General features: G+C 53.1%; 1 protein-coding gene across 3 annotated transcripts in view; it reads left to right on the top strand.

Moving 5' to 3' along the window:
• The window catches only part of ETV5 (ETS variant transcription factor 5), a 36021-nt gene that overhangs the window by 12105 nt on the left and 5959 nt on the right, over positions 1 to 17957 (top strand). For 2 of the 3 annotated variants that reach the window (XM_074964122.1, XM_074964123.1), the window contains 6 exons: positions 4917 to 5046; positions 5971 to 6258; positions 10683 to 10942; positions 13859 to 13921; positions 15735 to 15803; positions 16108 to 16277. In XM_074964122.1, the coding sequence (XP_074820223.1) occupies positions 4917 to 5046; positions 5971 to 6258; positions 10683 to 10942; positions 13859 to 13921; positions 15735 to 15803; positions 16108 to 16277 (980 nt within the window). The remainder of the gene's footprint in view (positions 1 to 4916; positions 5047 to 5970; positions 6259 to 10682; positions 10943 to 13858; positions 13922 to 15734; positions 15804 to 16107; positions 16278 to 17957) is intronic. The other variant, XM_074964124.1, reaches the window with a different exon arrangement.

The following is a 17957-nucleotide window of genomic DNA, read 5'->3' as shown; positions in this document are numbered from 1 at the left end:
TCTGATTTGTGCTCTGTAGCAAACCACTGCCTCCAGGCCGGTGGTGTCGGAAGGGAGAGCAGATTGACTAGCACGCTGCCAGAGGGCAGGGACTGCTCCAGAGACCAGAGCTCCACTGGCAATGTCTGATCAGGGGAATTCCCTCTCCCAGGAGCTCAGTGGTCATTGTAATGATGTAGCAAAACCCAGAGGACCTCATTGAATCAGATGGGAGCCACCCATGTCTGTGCTGCGTCAAAACTTGTAGTTGCCCCAAGTTTTGAGCAGGTCAGTCCTTGTAAAACGCGTGGGTCCTTCTTGCTTTTTTATCTTCACAGCTTTCAAAGTATTTGTCCATGATTGCAGAAGGGGCCAATCTGCTGGTGGGTTTGCTTGTGTGCTTTCCCTGTGGAAGGCTTCTGGGAATGTGTGCGCGCACCGTTCACTCGTGGAGGAAAAGCTTCCTTACTGTAAAATCTCCTCAAGAAGCTGGGCTCTCCAGCCGGCTCTTGGAAGGAGGTGTTTGTTTGGGGGTTGTACTCCAGGCAAAGCTGCCTATTAAAAAGTGTTGCCATATTCTTGACCTCAGGAGTCAAGGGGTGAGTTCAGGGGTGAGTCTTCCTGTTCTCTCTCAGCAGTAGGATGGCATCTTTCTGTGTTGCTCTGAGGATAGGTGCCGACTCCGTGGGTGCTCCGGGGCTGGAGCACCCACAGGGAAAAATTAGTGGGTGCTCTGTACCCACCGGCAGCCAAGCTCCCTGCCCCACTTCGCCTCTGCCTTCTCCCCTGTGTGCGCCATGTCCCCACTCCTCCGCCTACCTCCCAGTGCTTGCTGCCACCAAACAGCGAGGGAGGAGGGGGAACGCGGTGTGCTCAGGGGAGGAGGTGGGGCCGGGGTGTGGATTTGGGGAAGGAGTCGGAATAGGGACAAGGAGGGGGTGGAGTTGCAGCGGGGACTTTGGGGAAGGGGTTGGAATGGGGGCAGGAGCGGGGGCAGGGATGGAGTCAGGGCAGGGCTGGGGACAGGGGGTTCGAGCACCCACTAGCACCAGTAGAAGTCAGTGCCTATTGCTTTGAGAGCTTTGAATCCAAATTAAGGACTGGCAACAAACACTCGATTCCCATCTGGACAGTAAGGCCAAGTGGTTGAGAGCCAGCTAGAGGGGGATTATCCGTGAAGTTGCTCTTCATAGAGCAGATCTGTCTAAATGGCTTCATGGTCACTTTACTGCAAGCAACTCTTCATAGTCGTTTCTTGACTGCCCTGACACCGTCCCCAAACATAGAGGTGAGACCCTGTAAAGTGAACCTTCACTGCTTTGTGCACTGGGAATCCCACCCACAGTGGTGGCATCTCCCCACTTCTCGGTCCAGAGTGCTCTAGGAATGGGGCTTGGATTATGATGTCTGACCAACTGTAACAGTATATTTACCTGGCTGTTGTACAGCTGAACAGCTGGGTGGACAAACAACCCAGGTGCGCGCTGAGGCATTAGTTCTGTAGTTTTTGTTCTGCTAATCTGCAAACATCGTGTCTTTCAGTGGGTCTTGTTCACTTGCAGGTTAGCAGGTGTCTGCTGTGTCCATGCAGTTATGGACCTGCACTGCACTTAGTCTGTGCGCTGGCTCCCTGCTGTGTCTCGGGAGCATTGTCTTTTATAACTAAACAGACGTTTCATGTAGCCTCTGAGGTGTATTGTAAACTGACAAGCTTACTGTCAATCATGTCAACAGGCCCTCTTTAAAGGCACTCCTACAGTGAGCTCTCAGGCCCGTCCCCCTCAGCACAGTCACCAGGCCCATGTTTTGCCCTTTCAGGGTCTGTCTGCGCTGCATACTTAGCCCGGGTCTGTGGGACCCGGGCATATGTACTAGGTGTTTCCAAGCCAGTTGTTGAGCATTCACGCTACATTGCAAGCCTGGGTTTACAGCTGGTGGACCTGGGAGTCTCAGCATACCGCACTACTCAGACCTTCTCACTCGGATCTGCGGCTTGACATGCGTCCACCCTGCAAACTGACAGGGCTTGGACCTGAGTCCCAGCAGCATTTGAGCTCTGACCTCCTCCCTCCGGCAGGGTCCTAGGACCTGGGCCATGAGTGCTTGCTGATCCGCATCAGACTGATTTGTGTGTGGACAGAAGGGGGGCTTGGGCTTAGTGTGTAGTGTAGACATACGCTCAGAGGGCAGGCTCTGCACCGCCTTTCCTTTTTCTTTGTTCTCCTCCCCTGCCCCAGTGATCACTAACTGCCCTTGCTTTGCAAGATGGGAACATGCATTATGCTAAGCACCACCAGACTAATTCTGATGTGGTTATCGCACATCTGAGCCTCTGGCGGGCTGCCATCATGTCTGCTGCTGATCCCCCTCTGCTGCCTTCTCGCTCATAGAAAGAGCCAGCAAACACATCATTTGTGTTAAATGGAGCCTGGGGGAGGGGTTGCTCTGTTTTTTAACTCCCTTCCCTACTGGAAAAGGACAGTGCGGCAGGCAAGCACAATCCAGTCACCAACTCCGAAGAGCAGCATGTGATGTTCTACCCCTACCCCAGCTGGGAGCTATGTGGCAGTTCTCTTCATGCAGTCAGTAGACTCCCCCGAAGGCTGAGCGACCACCCCCTTCTGCACACTTGCTGGGCAGGAATCCTTGTGTTGATCTTTTCCCTTCTTCCCAGAGCTATGCCAAATACCAGCCGATAGTGGAAGGTGGCTGTCTACACTTAAATTGCAACAGTGACAGTTTTAGTGCTTCAGTGCAGCCACTCCCTACAACCACAGTGGCTATAGTTAAACCACTGCCCCAGAGAGAATTTTTCTGTCAACCTAGCACTGTCTGCACCGACGGGGGTGGAGGGTTAATGGGCTTAACTACGTAGCTGGGGGTGTGTGGATTTTTCACGCATAGCAGGTTTAGTGTAGACCTGGCCTTAGTCTCTGCATTTTCTGTGCAGGGGCTAAGTTTGACTGCCTGACGTTTCACCCACTGAATGGCCCACTTCCTTTTAAAAGACACAGGGAAAATCTCACCCAGCTTTTCATAGCTGCAAAGGCCAGAAGGACTCTTATAACCTAGTCTGAGCTCCTGCATGATACAGGCCAGAGAGCCTCATCCAGTTCCCCCACTACCTGCAGGGAAACCTGTTGAATTTTTCCAGCCTGATTCCCCAGCCTGGTTTGTCTCTAGGGCTGGTGGCAGTCCAGTGAAGACAGTCAGGGCCCGTTACTGGAGCAGATAGTCCTGCTGGTGGGGTCAGGCCAGAGCTCTTGTTCCACCATTTCAGTGGCACTCTAGCTCCCTGCAGAGCGGGAAAAGTGAAGTCGTTTCCTGTGGCTTGGTGGTCGTGGGGAGCCGCTAAAGAGACCAGCTTGCAGGATTGTCACTGTTGTTTCTCAGTGCTTCGGCAATTCTGCTGGTCTCGTATTAAAGAACTGTGACCCCCTCCCCCCACTCCTAGAGGTCAGTGATACCAGGATGGGGGAGAGACTGGCTCCCGACTAGATGCCGCATGCCACCCTGTACGGGGAATAAATACTGCCCTCCCGCTGTTCCAGGTCAGTCTCCTCTGGCCGTGGCTGGTGGGGGGGCTCCTGTCTCGCTTCTGCATTGCTCTCTTGCTCCTTGGGGTGTGGGGCCACGGCACACTTGCTTGCGCTGGGTGAACTGTATGGATTGGGGCTCCGGCTTCTGCACTGAGGTACTCCAGTCCCTTGCTCAGTGGGTAACCCCCTCCTCCCCACTCATGATGCACAACCAGATCTTGCTTTGCAGCCGGCTTCTTCAGACTGAGCAAGAAGCTTACTTACCTCACAGGGTCCTGCCTTTCCCAGAATCCTTTGCTATCCAACCCACTTTCTGGTGGAAATCAGGAACAGGCTGTGCTGGGCCTGAAGCTTCTCTTAAAGGGCCAGCATCCTATTAAAGTCCCCTCCGCTCTCCTTCCCAAGCCCCTATCTGTAGCTGAAGCAGCACAAGTCCCAGATCACTCTGACAAATGATTTTCCCTTTGCGGGAGACGGATGCAGCCTGTATTCCTACATCCTCCTCCACAGGTGACTGAGAGTCTGTTGGCTGGCCCCTAAGAGTCCAGCTCTGAATGGCACGGCTGTGCTGCCTCCTTGCCGAGAACAGGCTCATCCCCCTCTGCTAGCTTGTATGTCCCCTCTTGGGGGTCCTGGCCCCCCTGTGTTCCAAGGCAGTGGAAGGCAGATCTGCTTGCAGTTACTAAGTAGAGTTTGGACTGCAATGATGGTGGTGAGGGTCGCTTTCTGTGCAAAAAACAGAGCGCTGATTCTTGGCCCTCCTGTGCTAGACTGTGCTCCATCAGGAAGCTCCTGGCTTTCGAGGATGTGCTTAGGCAATAGGAAGCGGGTGTGGATTTTTATGTCCTTGATAGAACAGATTACAGCCAAGAGACCTGTCTGCTATCTGAAAGCACTAAGATACCAAGGCCTGCTCCTTTAAAGTATGGGGCCTGCCTCGGTGCCTGGCCAAAACTGCCTACCTCTGCTGCTGGGCAATATGCTGTGAACAGTTTCTGCTTGGCTGGCTGCCCAATCGTCCAGGGGAGGCTGAGTTCCAGTGGTGCAGTAAGCAGGTCATTTGCGAAGGATCCTCTGTGATAAAAGGCAGTGTGTGACTGTAAGCCCCGTCTCCCAAACGGTACGTGGTAATCATACATTACTGTCATAAAACATTGGCTGAAATTTCAGATTTTAAGCATAAAGGGGAGTAAAATTAGAGTCTGCTCTTGAAAAGGATTGTGTTGCGCACTAATTAGTGCGTGCAGTTAAGCGTTGGACGTATCCGTCCGTTTCCTTCTCCTGCATGGCTCCACACTCACTGAAATCCATGCCAGCGGATTGCAGCAACAGTCCCAAGTATGGAGACTGAGAAGCTGTGATGCAAGTTAATCACTTCTTTCCCTCTTCTGATTTTAGTGGTACTTCACGCCCCACCTCCGACAAAGATCAAGCGGGAGCTCCACAGTCCTTCTTCCGAGTTGTCGTCTTGTAGCCGTGACCAGGCTCTCTGTACTAACTATGGAGACAAGTGCCTCTACAACTATTGGTAGGTAGAACTGGGATTCGCCCCCAGGGCCACAGAAGGTGGGGGTGGCATGGGGACTGGGAGGCATGGAAACCAGATGCTGGAGAATCCATCTGAGACAGATGTTATCACCTCTGTGATGCTAATGAAAACCCCTCCAGGCTTAGTGGGAGGGGTGATTTTTAAGCACACTCACTATGAGAGCTAGCTTCTTACTGATTAAATTCCTGAGCTCATGGAAGTGAGGGCAATGCCAAGCTGCACAGAGCATCAGACTTCCTTGTGTTTCCATGAGCACTGTTTACAATTGTTGATTTAAGCTGGAAAAACAACCCTAAAGGGGCAGGATCGGCTTCCAAGAGATGTTTCTTTAGGGCTCTCGTATGTTAACGTGCACCAAGGCAGTTGTTTAGACATCCAAAGGTCTGCAGGAATCCTGGACAGCGCTGTGCATGCAGGCTTCTTCAGAATGCTCATTTCTCTGGAAACGAAATCTACACGGCTCTCGAACGCATAGTGCTATCTAACTGCTAGTGAGCACTAGGTGATGCTCAGCTGATTGTTAACTACTAGTATCGATTAGCAGAGGTTGGTCCATCAGCTAGCTCCTGCAAAATACACTGAAAACAGGCCTGAAGGAGGCGGGGGGGGGGGGGGGGGAATATGACAAGTTATTCTCTTACTTTTAATGAGTGGAAGCTAAAATTATCTTTGAGGAAAACGTGCGGCAAGTGTTAAAGCAGGTCCCTGTGACGCACCTTGTCTGTCACTCTTGTGAAGTACAAAGATTCTCTTGGGGCTGCTAGCAGATTGGGCTGTGTTAGCACTGTCACTGCCTGACAACCAGGAAATGCAAACAAGTCTGGGCTGTTCTGAGTAGTGGGGTGAAAGCTGCGTGAATGCTGTACTCACTACATCGTGGTCCTCTCCATCTTCTGTTCACAGTGCCTATGATAGGAAGCCCCCTGCTGGGTTCAAGCCATTAACCCCACCTGCCACCCCCGTGTCCCCTGTCCAGCAGAGTTCCTCGCTTCCTCACCCTCCACCCACTGCATCAGTGCAGACCGCTGTCCATGTTGCCCCGGCAGGCCCACTGCGGGGGGCTCCCCCGGCGTCTGCCCCGCACGCTCTCCAGGAGCCAAGGCAGCAAACGTTCGCTGTGCCCCAGCCACCTCATCAGCCCATACACATGCCAAAGATGATGCCTGAAAACCAGTATCCAGCGGAGCACAGGTAATGAGCCAGGTTTGCTTTGTCACATGACGCATGCACGGCAAGAGACCTGGTGTCTTGTGTTCTGAACGTTCTTTCCTCGTTGGTTTTGCTCGTTTGACCAGAGGTGACACACAGGGTCACATGCCTCTCCCCACCCTCACTCTCTCTTGTTGCTTGGCTTGTGCTGAGCATGCTCAGTAACACTGCTGAAGCCTTCTGCCCTCACAGTCTCTCTCTCTCTCTCTCTCTCTCTCCTCCCCCCTGCCCCCCTACTATTGGCAGGGATGGGTCATCTCTTGGTCTCGCACCATGTGTTGGGGTGAGGAAATAGTTTTCTAGGGGACATTGCGGTACCTGCGGCATAGTTGCTAACTTTCCTTCTCCAGCCCTGGAACCACAGGGTTATTGTAAGCTGGGGCAGCTGGCTTGTAACAGTACACTTGTCAAGTATATCCCCTTCTTCAGTGTTGAACATTAGGCAACTTTCTCCCCTTTTCCCCCTCCTAACAGAGAGTGAGCCCGGGGGCTGCCTTGTCCTTCCAAAGAGAAAACAGGGTTACCTCTGACTCCAATTCAACGGCTCACTTCTGGAACGCCTTCCTTTGCCTTCACAGAACACTGGAGAATCCTGTCTCGGGTTTGTCTTCGATCCGTGGCTAGAGGGCTCTTCTGGCAGTTTGCTCCATTGCCTAAATGATCAATGTTAATATTGGAAACTTCCTTTGCTGTAGTTTACACTGATTACTTGGATCTCTGCAGATTTTTCTCTGAGCTCTTTTCTTTTGAAAAGATGCAGGTCAGCAGCCTTGGAGACTGTCTGGGCTCTTCCCAGAAGAGAGACAGCATTAGCCGTGATGGCACTGACTGCCCTTCTCCCCCATCCCCTGTAATTTTTCTCAAACTCCTATCTGGCTTTGTGGGGGCGGGGGAGACTTCCTCTAGGGATGAGCGGTTTGGTCGGTGTGTCTGCCCGTATTGCTCTTCAGACTGATACCGCAGTAAATGTGCCGCTCAGTACCAGTTGTGGGTTTTGTTGTAGAAGCTAGTCAAACAGCACTTGGACTAGGACCACTAAACTAATTTGACTTAGGAAATGGAGCAGCCAGTTCTTTGGATCACAAAGACCCTGGGTGGAATTTGAACTGATTTTATAGAGGTGATAGGTTCTGTCTGCTATCCATTCCCACATTGCTTCTGTCTTCACTTACTGATGGTATTAATTGATTCTCCTCTTGAGAACATGCCTTTCACGTATCTGTAGATACTTTGGGTATTTTGACCCCCTGCCCATCTCTTCTCTAGACTGAACACATCCCAGTCTCTTAAGACCAAGGAAAAATTGTTCTCCAAACCTTGCATTGTATTGCTTTCCTCAGAATTCACCAGTTCCTTTAGAACGTTTTTAGTGTGCTGCCCGTACACTAATATAGTACTGACTCAAGCTGAGGGTTAATCTGCCTGAGTCAATTCCGATAATTACCTTCAGCTTTTGCCATGTGACTTCTCCCTTCACAGAGCCAAGTAGGTGACTTCTGGTTTTTTTTGGTGAATTGTACTGTTTCTGTTCCTGTTCGAAGTTTAATGCACGTATGAAAACTCCAGAGCCTGGATTTTTTTTTTTTTTTTTAAACGGGCTTGTTGCAACATTTGTCACTTCCTGCAAGAATCTCAGCTGCTTTCTTCCTCCTTGAGAACATCCTCTAGTGGAGCCAGCACCCTGCCGCCCTGTTCACACGGCCTTGCCAAAATTCCTGGCTGAACATCCTCCATCCTGGTTCAAGTACCGGATCCGAGTTTTGGGGGTGACGTGCTAAGAATATTTGTGGGTTCTGCAAAACAAGGCAACATTCCCAACATATTTTTTTCCACTTCACCCCAACTTTCCAGCAACGCAGACCACAATGCAAAGCCCCCCTCTGCAGTACCACTCACTCGCTCATCTGTCGATGTAGTCATTCCCTCCTGTCTGGAAATCACTTGACAGTCGCCCTTCCTTGACCTCAGATTATTGTGTTGCTTCTATTGCATTCTGCAGTTTGTTGGGATTGTTCTGTGTATTTTAACCATAGCCTCCCAAGTGCTTGTAAACCTTCCCATTGCTGTGTGTCTGACACTGCTCCACATTGTCTCTACTCAGTCCATTGCTGGAGAGCACCGTGACAACCCACTTAGTTCTACCTTTCAGCCTGATGCCGAATTTTATCAGTTACTCTGCTTGACTCTTGCCAAGCTGTGTATCCGTCTTATTCTATCAAAGTCACCCATCTCCAGTTTCCCAGAGAGAGCTAAGTGGAATATATCTGCACACACAAGACCAGCTGCAGTGACAAAGATGTGCAAAAAAAGCATCTGGGTTCAACCTAGTTTCAGCAGTTTGTTCACTGTTTGTTCATGCCCTTTTCCTTAACCTGGTGCTGCCAGAACCTCGGTAGGTAGATTGCTTTAAAAGGCCTAGATGCACTTTTGCCTAGTTCAGGGGGCAGGAAGTCTGTATCGTCATCTGTATTCCTTAGTCTGAGTTAGTTGCGCCATTGATTTATTCCCTCTGAAGTGTCACGGACGTGCATGGCGGAGAATTCTTTAAAGATGGGATCTGCTGAAATAATGGGGGAGTAGAAAGAGAGGGGGCTGGTTCACTACAAATGGAGCTAGCCTGTCTGTCAGGTTTCCCTATTTCTGCCTCTGTAAACAGGTGCTTTGTTTTCTGTCTCAGCTGCGGGATCGCACAGAGGAGCAGGCAGGGCGGGCGGGGGCTATAGTCAAATGAAGGTCAGTGCACAAAGTTGGCCATGCTTTATTTTAAGCAGGATGAGATCTGAAATGCTTCCCTAATCTGCACAAGTGGAAACCATAGGAACACAAGTCAACACTGGGCTTCAAAAGCTGAGCCCACCTCCCTGGATATCTCTGCTCTCATCTTTCTCCCCTTGCTTCCCCGCACCCTCTCCAAAAAAGCCCTAGTGAATGGCACTAGCATCTGAGGTCGCCTTGCAGCCCCCAGGGCTGTGAGCTCCAGACGACCTGACAGCTATGCTTGGGCTACTGGCTCATGCCCGTCCGGAAGTGCCTCTTCCTGCAGAGGCCATACCACCACAGTGCTAGAGTTTCAGGCTGAAAGGTTAGAGGGGCACTCATCGGAAGTGGAGTAATCCAGGCCCGTCAGCTGCAAAGGATCCAGTTACAAAGGTCCCAGGGGCCTTGGTGCTTGGGAAAGGAACTGATAGCCTTTCAAGGTGCTGAGATGTTGAGCAGTGACTTGTGGGATGGGGGCTGGGCTCCTGTCCACATCTCTCCCAAGTCACAACGCTCAGCCTTTGGAGCATTACAAATAGGGAAGGATGCCTTTCACATCCCAATCTCCTCCCCTGCTGGCGCCAGCTGAGGGTTCCCCGGCATACCCCGCTGCCTGGGTACAGCAAATTGTAACTTGTGCCTGCTGCTGGCACACACCTGGGCACCTTTCAGTGGCTTCCTTAACCTGAGCGTTAAGGATCCCGGAAGGATGTGCAACAAGGTTCAGCAGCAGGTCACTTGGCTAGAGGTGCCTCAGATGGGCTGTGTTCTGCGAGGGCCCAGGCTGATCTCTGCTACCTTGAGCATCCATGAGAGCTCGGATGCCCATGCCGCGCCAGAGAGTTAAATGCTTAATCCCAGCCCCAGAGGCAGATTAGAGGCCACTTGGCTTTCACAGGTTGGAATGGATTCAGCATTATATAATTGCCAGCTCCTCAGTCCAAGCTGTGTGACAGCACAGGAGCAAAACATCCTGGGGCTCTTCTCTCTCTGTCCCCTGTCCATGGGTTCTCCAAGGGGTAGGAACGGGACTCCCTGGTCCCCTTGGAGGCAGGTATTTGTCTCGCACGCCTGCTGTAAGGTCACAGCCAAGTGGGCCCTCGTCTGTGTGAATTTCCTTGATGCGGGTGGGGCCTTGTTTACCAATAGCTGGTAAGTGGGCTCTGGACCAAGGAGCAAGTTGCGATGGCCTGGCCAAGGGGGACTGAACTGACTTGCTCCGAATGCCACACCCACAAAGATGGTAAACGTCCCTGAGAGTCAGGAGAGGGCAGTGACGTGTCATTCCCCCACCGCTGTCTGGATGTAGCCTGGATGGAGTGGGACCAATCCAGTCCCGGTCTCTGAGCATTGCTCAGAAACCTCAGGCTGCAGGTCATTAGCCCAGCATTGCAGCTCGGCCTCCGTTTCAGAGGGAGAGTGCATTTGATACCTGTGATCTCTAGTTAATGAACGTCTTCAGTGGGGGTCCCTGGGCCTTACCAATGGCGGCTGGCAGTGGGGAAAACAGGGCTAAGTATTCTACTCTTGTCAGGGTAATGGGCATGGTTTCCCACAGGGCTGCCTGCTCGGCAGAGCTGGGAATAGATGGTTTCACTGTACAGTAACACCTCTCTCTCTCTCTCTCTCTCCGCCCCCTCCCCCCAAAGGTTTCAGAGACAGCTGTCTGAGCCCTGCCATCCTTTCCCTCCTCCGCCAGGCCTTCCTGGAGACAGTCGCCCCGTCTACCACAGGCAGATGTCAGAGCCTATAGTCCCGGCCGCTCCCCACCCTCCTCAGGGATTCAAACAGGAGTACCATGATCCCCTCTACGAGCACGGTGTCCCGGGCATTCCAGGGCCCCCAAGGCACGGATACCAGTCTCCAATGGGCATTAAGCAGGAGCCCAGGGATTACTGCATTGACTCAGGTTTGTATGGGAGTTGGGTCTCCAGCTCTGGAGACGCTACTGAAAAGTTTAGCCAGGACCCCGCCTTGGTGCCTTTGCTGTAGCGTTCCTCGTGCGCAGGACCCTGGGCTTCACGAAGGCTGTGGAGCACCCTACTGTGAGGAATAGACCCACTTGGAACTTGCGGAACTCAGCCAGTGCCTGTAGGGAGTGCGGTGTGTCAGAAAGGAAAACCGCCCCCTAGGGGGGAGTGCAGGCACTGCAGCAGCTGCAGAATGCTGGCGGGGGAGCATGGAGAAGTCACTCCCCACGGCTCTGTTGAAGCCGAACAGCATATTGGTTCATGCCCTAAACTGGAGTAGGCGCTGCTATGCCCTCTCAGTCCGCTGGGTGACTTCCAAGCACAGCGAGGGACCGATGGGAAAGGGAACAGCAGTGTTTACATACAGCAACCTGTTGGATTTCTCATGCCAATAAAACGCCTCCAAAGAACCCCTGCTAGCCATAGGTCAGTGCCCAGGTTTTGCCGAGGCCCTGTGGAAGGAAGCACCTTCTGCGCGTAACCTAGCACCCCGTGTGCAGGCCGTCTGTGTGGCTGGAGTCCTTCCCCGAATGGTTGGGGCGGGGAGCAGGTTGATGCAGCGAGTTCCAGCTGATTCACACGCTCCAGGTTAGAGCCAAGCTGCTATCTCTCCCGATCTCCCAGCCAGCGCTGGGGTGCAGCGAAGTGCCACTATATCTGCCGCGCTAGGAGAAGAATGGAGCTGCAGTTGGCCCACCTGCCTCTGCTGGGGTTTAGCTGGCAACTTCCTCTAAGGCGTCTTGATAATGTTGCATTAAAGCGGTGACCTGTGTGACCTCGGCACTTCCCACTGCGGGTGCAGGAAACCTCGCCCCGCACGCTGCCCCCAAGCTGATGTCTAACCAAGTTAGAATGTCAGATGACTTTTTTTTTTTTTTGTATAAAGAACAAGCATCAGGCACTCAACAGATGTTGCTGTATCTAAGCTCCAGTAATCTGCACAGCGGTCCTGCTCGACTGTGCTGCAGACCTGTGTGCAGAATGCCTCCTCCTGCCCACCTTCCCTTAGCTCACGGGGCAAAGGTTATCTGAGCACATGGAGTTATGTGGGCTCGGGCTAAGCTTTCCCCTTGGCCCCAGGTAGCCGACTCTGTTGACCCATTGTGTGATTTCTGCTGGCTGCTGACAGTGCAGGGCCTAGCTACACAACGGAAAATCCTCTAATCGCCTTAGGCCTAAAAATATGGTGACCTCTCAAAGGCAGGATTGAATGTAGTCGTCAGCAACAAAATGGAGCAGGTGTGTGTGTGGCGGGGGGGGGCATATCTAAAGGTTCTGAAGGACTCTTGTTTGTCTCCAACTTTCCTCCCTTCTTGTGTTGCTTGAGCTATGTGGGAGAAGATAAACTATTGGGCTTGGTCTCTTAAGACCATCTGCTAAAGTGGGTTGTTGAAACAGACCTTTCCCTATTGAATGTCTCCAAATCGCCTTTGCAAGTCAGTTTGGATTGCCTTTTCCAAACCAGGAAGGAGCCTGTACTTTGTGCTGATAACCTCTCCCTGCTCATTTTGAGTCCGCATGCCATTGCAAAGAGATGAGAGTGAATGAGGAGGGGGCTGTCCCCTGTAGGAAGAGGAGAAGAGCTGGTTTGTAAGACCTCCAGCATCAATATGCTGTGTTCAGGACACCTCAGTTTAATCTTTCATGTTGAATCCGAGGTGGTAAATAGTCATGTGGGCTAGGAATAGTTGAGAGCTACGAGCTGACCTGTTTTCCGAGGCTTCTAATTTCCTAGATGAGGGGGGAATTCTCTGTTCAGAGAAGTCTGCAAGTCAAAATGAACATCAGGCAGTCCCTGAAATCTTATATGGGGAGCTCTCACCTCGCGAGCGCCTCTTGCTGCTGTGTGCAGTACTGCAGCCCTTTTCCTGATCCCCAAGGCCCCTTGTAGATTGTCGCCCTCGCCTGGTGGGTCTTCAGCGGCTCAGCCTCCGGCGGGGTCACACACTCAAAACAAACCCCTTCCGGAGTAGCAAAAGTCCAGCAAAACTGTCTGCCCTCACCTGGGTCTTTAGCCCCGGCTCTGGGCTCTGTAAACTCAGCTCTTAGGTGGGGCTGCCAAACAAGCCTTGTCTCTATCTCGGGTTCGACTCCACTTCCCTGGGGCGGGGGGACCTGGCCCCGCACTGCTCTTGGTGCCAGCCAAGGGACACTACAGCCAGCAGCCCCACACAGCTCCCTGCAATTCGTTGCTGCTGCTTCCCTGGGCCTCTTCCCACCTGGTCCCTTTAGCCTCCCCCTTAGCTCAGGGTTGACGTTCCCAGGGTGCCCCTCTCTCCCAGCTTAAGCAAGTGCAGCCAGGATCAAACCCTGGCTGCCCCACGAGCTCCTGTGGCCAGAGAGGAGCCCTCCCCCTCCCCAGTCCCTCTGGTCCCAGCTGAGCTCTGGCTACTTCTGGGAGGCCTCTCTAGGCAGGCCTGGAGGATCCACCCTCTGCTGCTTCTGCCCTGAGTGGGGATGTTAGGGACAGGCCCTGCCATACGGTGCTGGGAAGACCGGGTGCGCCCCATCATATGTCACCACAATAGAATTGCTTGTAGGGCTAACTGTGATCTCGCGGGGTTTCCTGCTCTCATGGCACTGCCAAACCCACGCGGGAGGCATGCAGCGTGCCAAGGAGCAGCGCCAAGGCCCTGGGAGGACGATGTGGCCTGTGATGGGGTGATGCTGACCCCGCCCAGCAGGTGGAGGTGCTCAGCCATTGCGCCTGCTGACCACGCACGCAGTGGCTTTGTAACATTCCCAGGGGGCCGCGTGGGGCTATCTCAGCATGCTGCTTCTGCTTTGCCACGTGGTCAGGGTGTAGTGCTGCCTGGTTCAGCGCAGGCTTAACTCGGCTATTGTCTTGATTGCAGAAGTGCCGACCTGCCAGTCGTCATACATGAGAGGAGGGGGCTACTTCCCCACGGGCCAGGAGGGTAAGTGTGCGCGTGTGTACACAAGACGGAGCACTGTGGGGACAGGCATGGGCGCAGAGCTGCGTGGCATTGACTGGGGCAGAGGGTTGTGGTGGCTACTGACACAAAGGACCCTGAGAAGAGTGTCCGTTGACGGTGTTACTACTGTGACAGAACCACCACTGCTTTAGAAAGGGAGAGGCCTAGGAACGTCCCTGGTTCTGGCACCCACCCCCACCCATCTGTAGCTTCCTTTCTGTACTGGGGTGAGTCAAGCACTAGTAGTGAAAAGCAGGTGGAATAGCAAACCAGCATCACTGCTGATTTTAGAGATCCAATCTGCCCCTTACCAGGCACTCTGTATCCTTCCGTGCGACTGTTGAGACTCCCATTTACCGCAGCGTGAGTTCTTCCTTCCTGCCCTGCTCTTGGGTGTATTAGACGGTGGTACGGGCGGCTGTGCCTGATGCAGCTGCTAATAATAGTGCGTCTCCATTTCAACTGACGCTTCACCTGAGCTAACAGACCATCCCAGCTGTGTGAGAGAGCAAGGGGAAACCACGCTGCCATTCTCAGCCACACATCTCGACGGCTACATGCTTGGCTGTACCCTCTAGTCTGGGATAATATGCCTGATAGAGACAGTAAGAGGGTTTTCAGTTACTGGAGCTACACGGGTTGGGGAAGAGGAGAAATCTGAATGGTATTCAGCCAGCAGAGTGGCTTTCAGCTCACTCACTGAACTAGTCTAGACAGGTTTTCTGCCAGCAAATAGAATCCAACTTTCTGAGGGCCAGGCCAAGTGAGCCGATGCACCGTTTAGCCCAGAAATGGGACTGTCCTTGGATGTTCCTCTTGCAAGTGAAATGTGCTGACTTTCTAAAGCTGTTAGCTGTATGCCTGGCCTCAAGGTGAAGGGGAGGAAACAATCCATGGTCCAAATCTGCTCGTAGAGCAGTAGGTTTGGGCCTGAGCATTAGAGAAGTCGATCCAAAAGGCGGGTATGAATGAGTTCGTGCCGTCAGGAATACGGTGGTTTTTACAGGTTCTAACTCTCCAGTAGTGCCGCTGCTGACCCCGGCACAAAGGCCCTGCTTGGTTTGTAGCCTGGACTCCAGCCCAGGCCATGTTTGTGGCTATGGCACTGTAGCAGCTGGGATTTCACTAGTCTCAGCGGGGTCTTTCGTGCATTCTCAATGGTCTCTTGAAAGCCTTTTTAGTGTGTTTGTTTTGCTGAGCTGGCTGGTGACAGTCAGCATTTATTAATGCCACCGGCTGCCTGTCCCAGTAGGATGGTATGGAAACCTTCTGCTAGAACAAGGAGATCTGGATTCATACCAGACCAATTTCAGTTTTCTGAGAAACTGCATCAGATGGGCCTCAAATAAAGCCATGGTCTCCCTAAGTAAAGGGGGTAGCTGGCAGGTGTCCAGGAGATTTCTGATCCGGGGTTGGGTTGGTTCAATAGCACAATCAGCTAATCACACCTCTGCACCCATGTCATGTATGCTTCAGCATAGGTATTTTACTATAACGGGGTTCAAAAGGGAGCTAGATAGGTCCATTAATGGACCTATCTTCCATGAATCTATTAGCCAGGATGGGCAGGGATGGTGTCCCTAGCCTCTGTTTGCCAGAAGCTGGGATTGGGTGACAGGGCATGGATCACTTGATGATAACCTGTCTGTTCATTCCCTTTGGGGCATCTGCCATTGGCCACTGTCAGAGGACAGGATACTGGGCTTGATGGATCTTTGGTCTGACCCAGTATGGCCGTTCTTATGTCGCCTCTCTGGTCTGGACTGCAGAGCTAATGGGCATGCTTTCCTCCTAGGGTTTTCCTATGAAAAAGATGCCCGGTTGTACTTTGATGACACTTGCGTGGTGCCGGAGAGGCTGGAAGGTAAGACCCTGGCAGTAATGTGGCAGGGGGGCAGGTGTGGAGCTGCCTAATAGAATTCCTGCGGCCGGCTCTTCTGACAAAAGCAGGATGAGAAACCCAAGCCAGTGGCAAAAGGACACCGGAACTGGCTCTGTCACCAGGCCCCACTCTCTATCCATGGCATGGTGGCATCCTCGGGCAGCCTCGTTCTAGGGCTAGAGACCAGCCAGGCTGCCGCCGAGCGCAGGAGACAGCAGGTCGGCAGCGAGCCGGGGCCCTGCTGTGCTGGGAGCGGGTGATCTAACGTGTCTCTCCTCCCACGCAGGGAAAGTGAAGCAGGAGCCCACCATGTATCGGGAGGGGCCTCCATACCAGAGACGAGGGTCGCTGCAGCTCTGGCAGTTCCTGGTCACGCTCCTTGATGACCCGGCCAATGCCCACTTCATTGCCTGGACAGGCCGGGGCATGGAGTTCAAGCTGATCGAACCCGAAGAGGTACAGAGCTGGCCGCGGGACTCGCCAGTGGCTGCTGGCTTGGTGCCAACCCAGAAACAAAGGCCTCTGTTCCCAACCCACTGCCCCCACCCCCAGCACTCTGGGCATTGCCTGGTCCAGTGTGGCGGGAACAGTGGGGGAAGGGTTGAGTCTAGTGGGGTTTAATCCTTACTGGAAATGAATGACTGGCTTGAAGCCTCAGGCTGATCAGGGCTCTCTCCTTTCCACCCCTCTCTCTCCCTAAATGGCAGGCAGGCCTGGGGCGGGGGGTGTAGAGAACATCTTTGCTGGGGCCATGGAGTGTGCTCTGGATCTCCAGAGGGGAGACCTATGGTCCCGTGGGCGCTGTGAGCAGGGGCTGGGTACAGCGGCTTTTCAGCCTCTTGAGGAAGGCTGGACAAGGCATACGGAGCCTTGGGATGGAACAAATGTAGCTGCCTTGGTATATGCTTGGCAGTGGTTAGAGCTCTGGGGCCCTGGCTGGCTCAGCTAGGCCCTCCAGCCATATGGGGAATAGTCTGGCTCTTGCTCAGCACTGGAGGAGGTCTGAGACTCTGGCTCACCTAGGACGGGGGTACTGAGCTCTCCATTTGTAGAGTCAGTGCTGGGCTAGCCTTGCGGTCTGCCTCACAGACAGAGAGTACAGATGGGGTGAGTGCTGGAGCTTGGGCAGAAATGGAGGTAGATTTATGGTTGGTGCTGGGGCCTCAAACACTGTAGTGGACACATCCAGCAGTGAGATAGTTAATGTTGATATTTAGACTTTCATCACTAGGTTTCAGAGTCAACATACACCACAGTGAGGGAAGAGGAGCAGTTCCCACCTCTCAGAGCTGTCTGCCAGCTCAGGCAGGCACTGCTGCCTCTGCCTCGCTTTGTTCCTGTGAGTGAAGGGAGTGTGTTTTCTGTTTTCTTTACTTGGGGCTGTTTTGCTGCTCCAAGGGCAAGAATTGTTTTCAAATGGACACATAGATTCTCGAGCAAGGGCGGGATTCCGCAGCCAGGCACTACAGGCAATCACAGGTACGGCGGCTGTGACGTGTGCAGGTCCTGCCAGCAGCGTAGTCTATAGCTTTTATTTTACACCCAGTCTGCTTTTGAGTAGTCTTCAAGATGTAAAAGCCAGCAATGCTGTCTCCACTGGCAACTGGAGCAATTAACTTGCAACTTCCATCCCCAGTTCCTGTCTCAGCAGACACTGAACAGCAGAAATGTCATATGGAAATATGTCCCTCCCGCCCCAGAACAGCTGGGAACCCAAAATAGGGCTGTTTTGACTGCAAAGTGAAAAGGTGTAACGGGGGTAGGGGGGTTACTGCTGTGATGCCAGTGTAAGCCATGCCCTGCTTGGGTCCCTCTGATTAGGGGCCCATATTCCCACCAGCAGTAACTGCGCTTTGCCCAGGGCTGAGACACACACGTTACCTTTAGAAGAGCATTCCCTCTCGTGGGAACCAGACTGTCTCCTCCGCAGCCCTTGTTCATTTGTCCTTCACCCACAGGAGCCTGCAGGTGACCCTGGGTTGGGCCCTGTGTCACAGCTTGTTGTCAGATCTTCTCCCGCCTGTAACACAGCCCAAGGGGGCTGAACAGATGGCACAAGCCCAGGTCTCCATGCCTGCTATGCCGGAGCCCCAGATTGCTTGCTACCAATCTGCCAACCAGGAGCCCTGGGTGCTT

Source organism: Natator depressus, chromosome 9, assembly GCF_965152275.1.
Source record: "Natator depressus isolate rNatDep1 chromosome 9, rNatDep2.hap1, whole genome shotgun sequence".
NCBI lineage: Eukaryota > Metazoa > Chordata > Testudines > Cheloniidae > Natator > Natator depressus.
The sequence above is the reverse complement of the archived record's forward strand: the minus strand, read 5'-3'. Positions and strand labels throughout refer to the sequence as shown.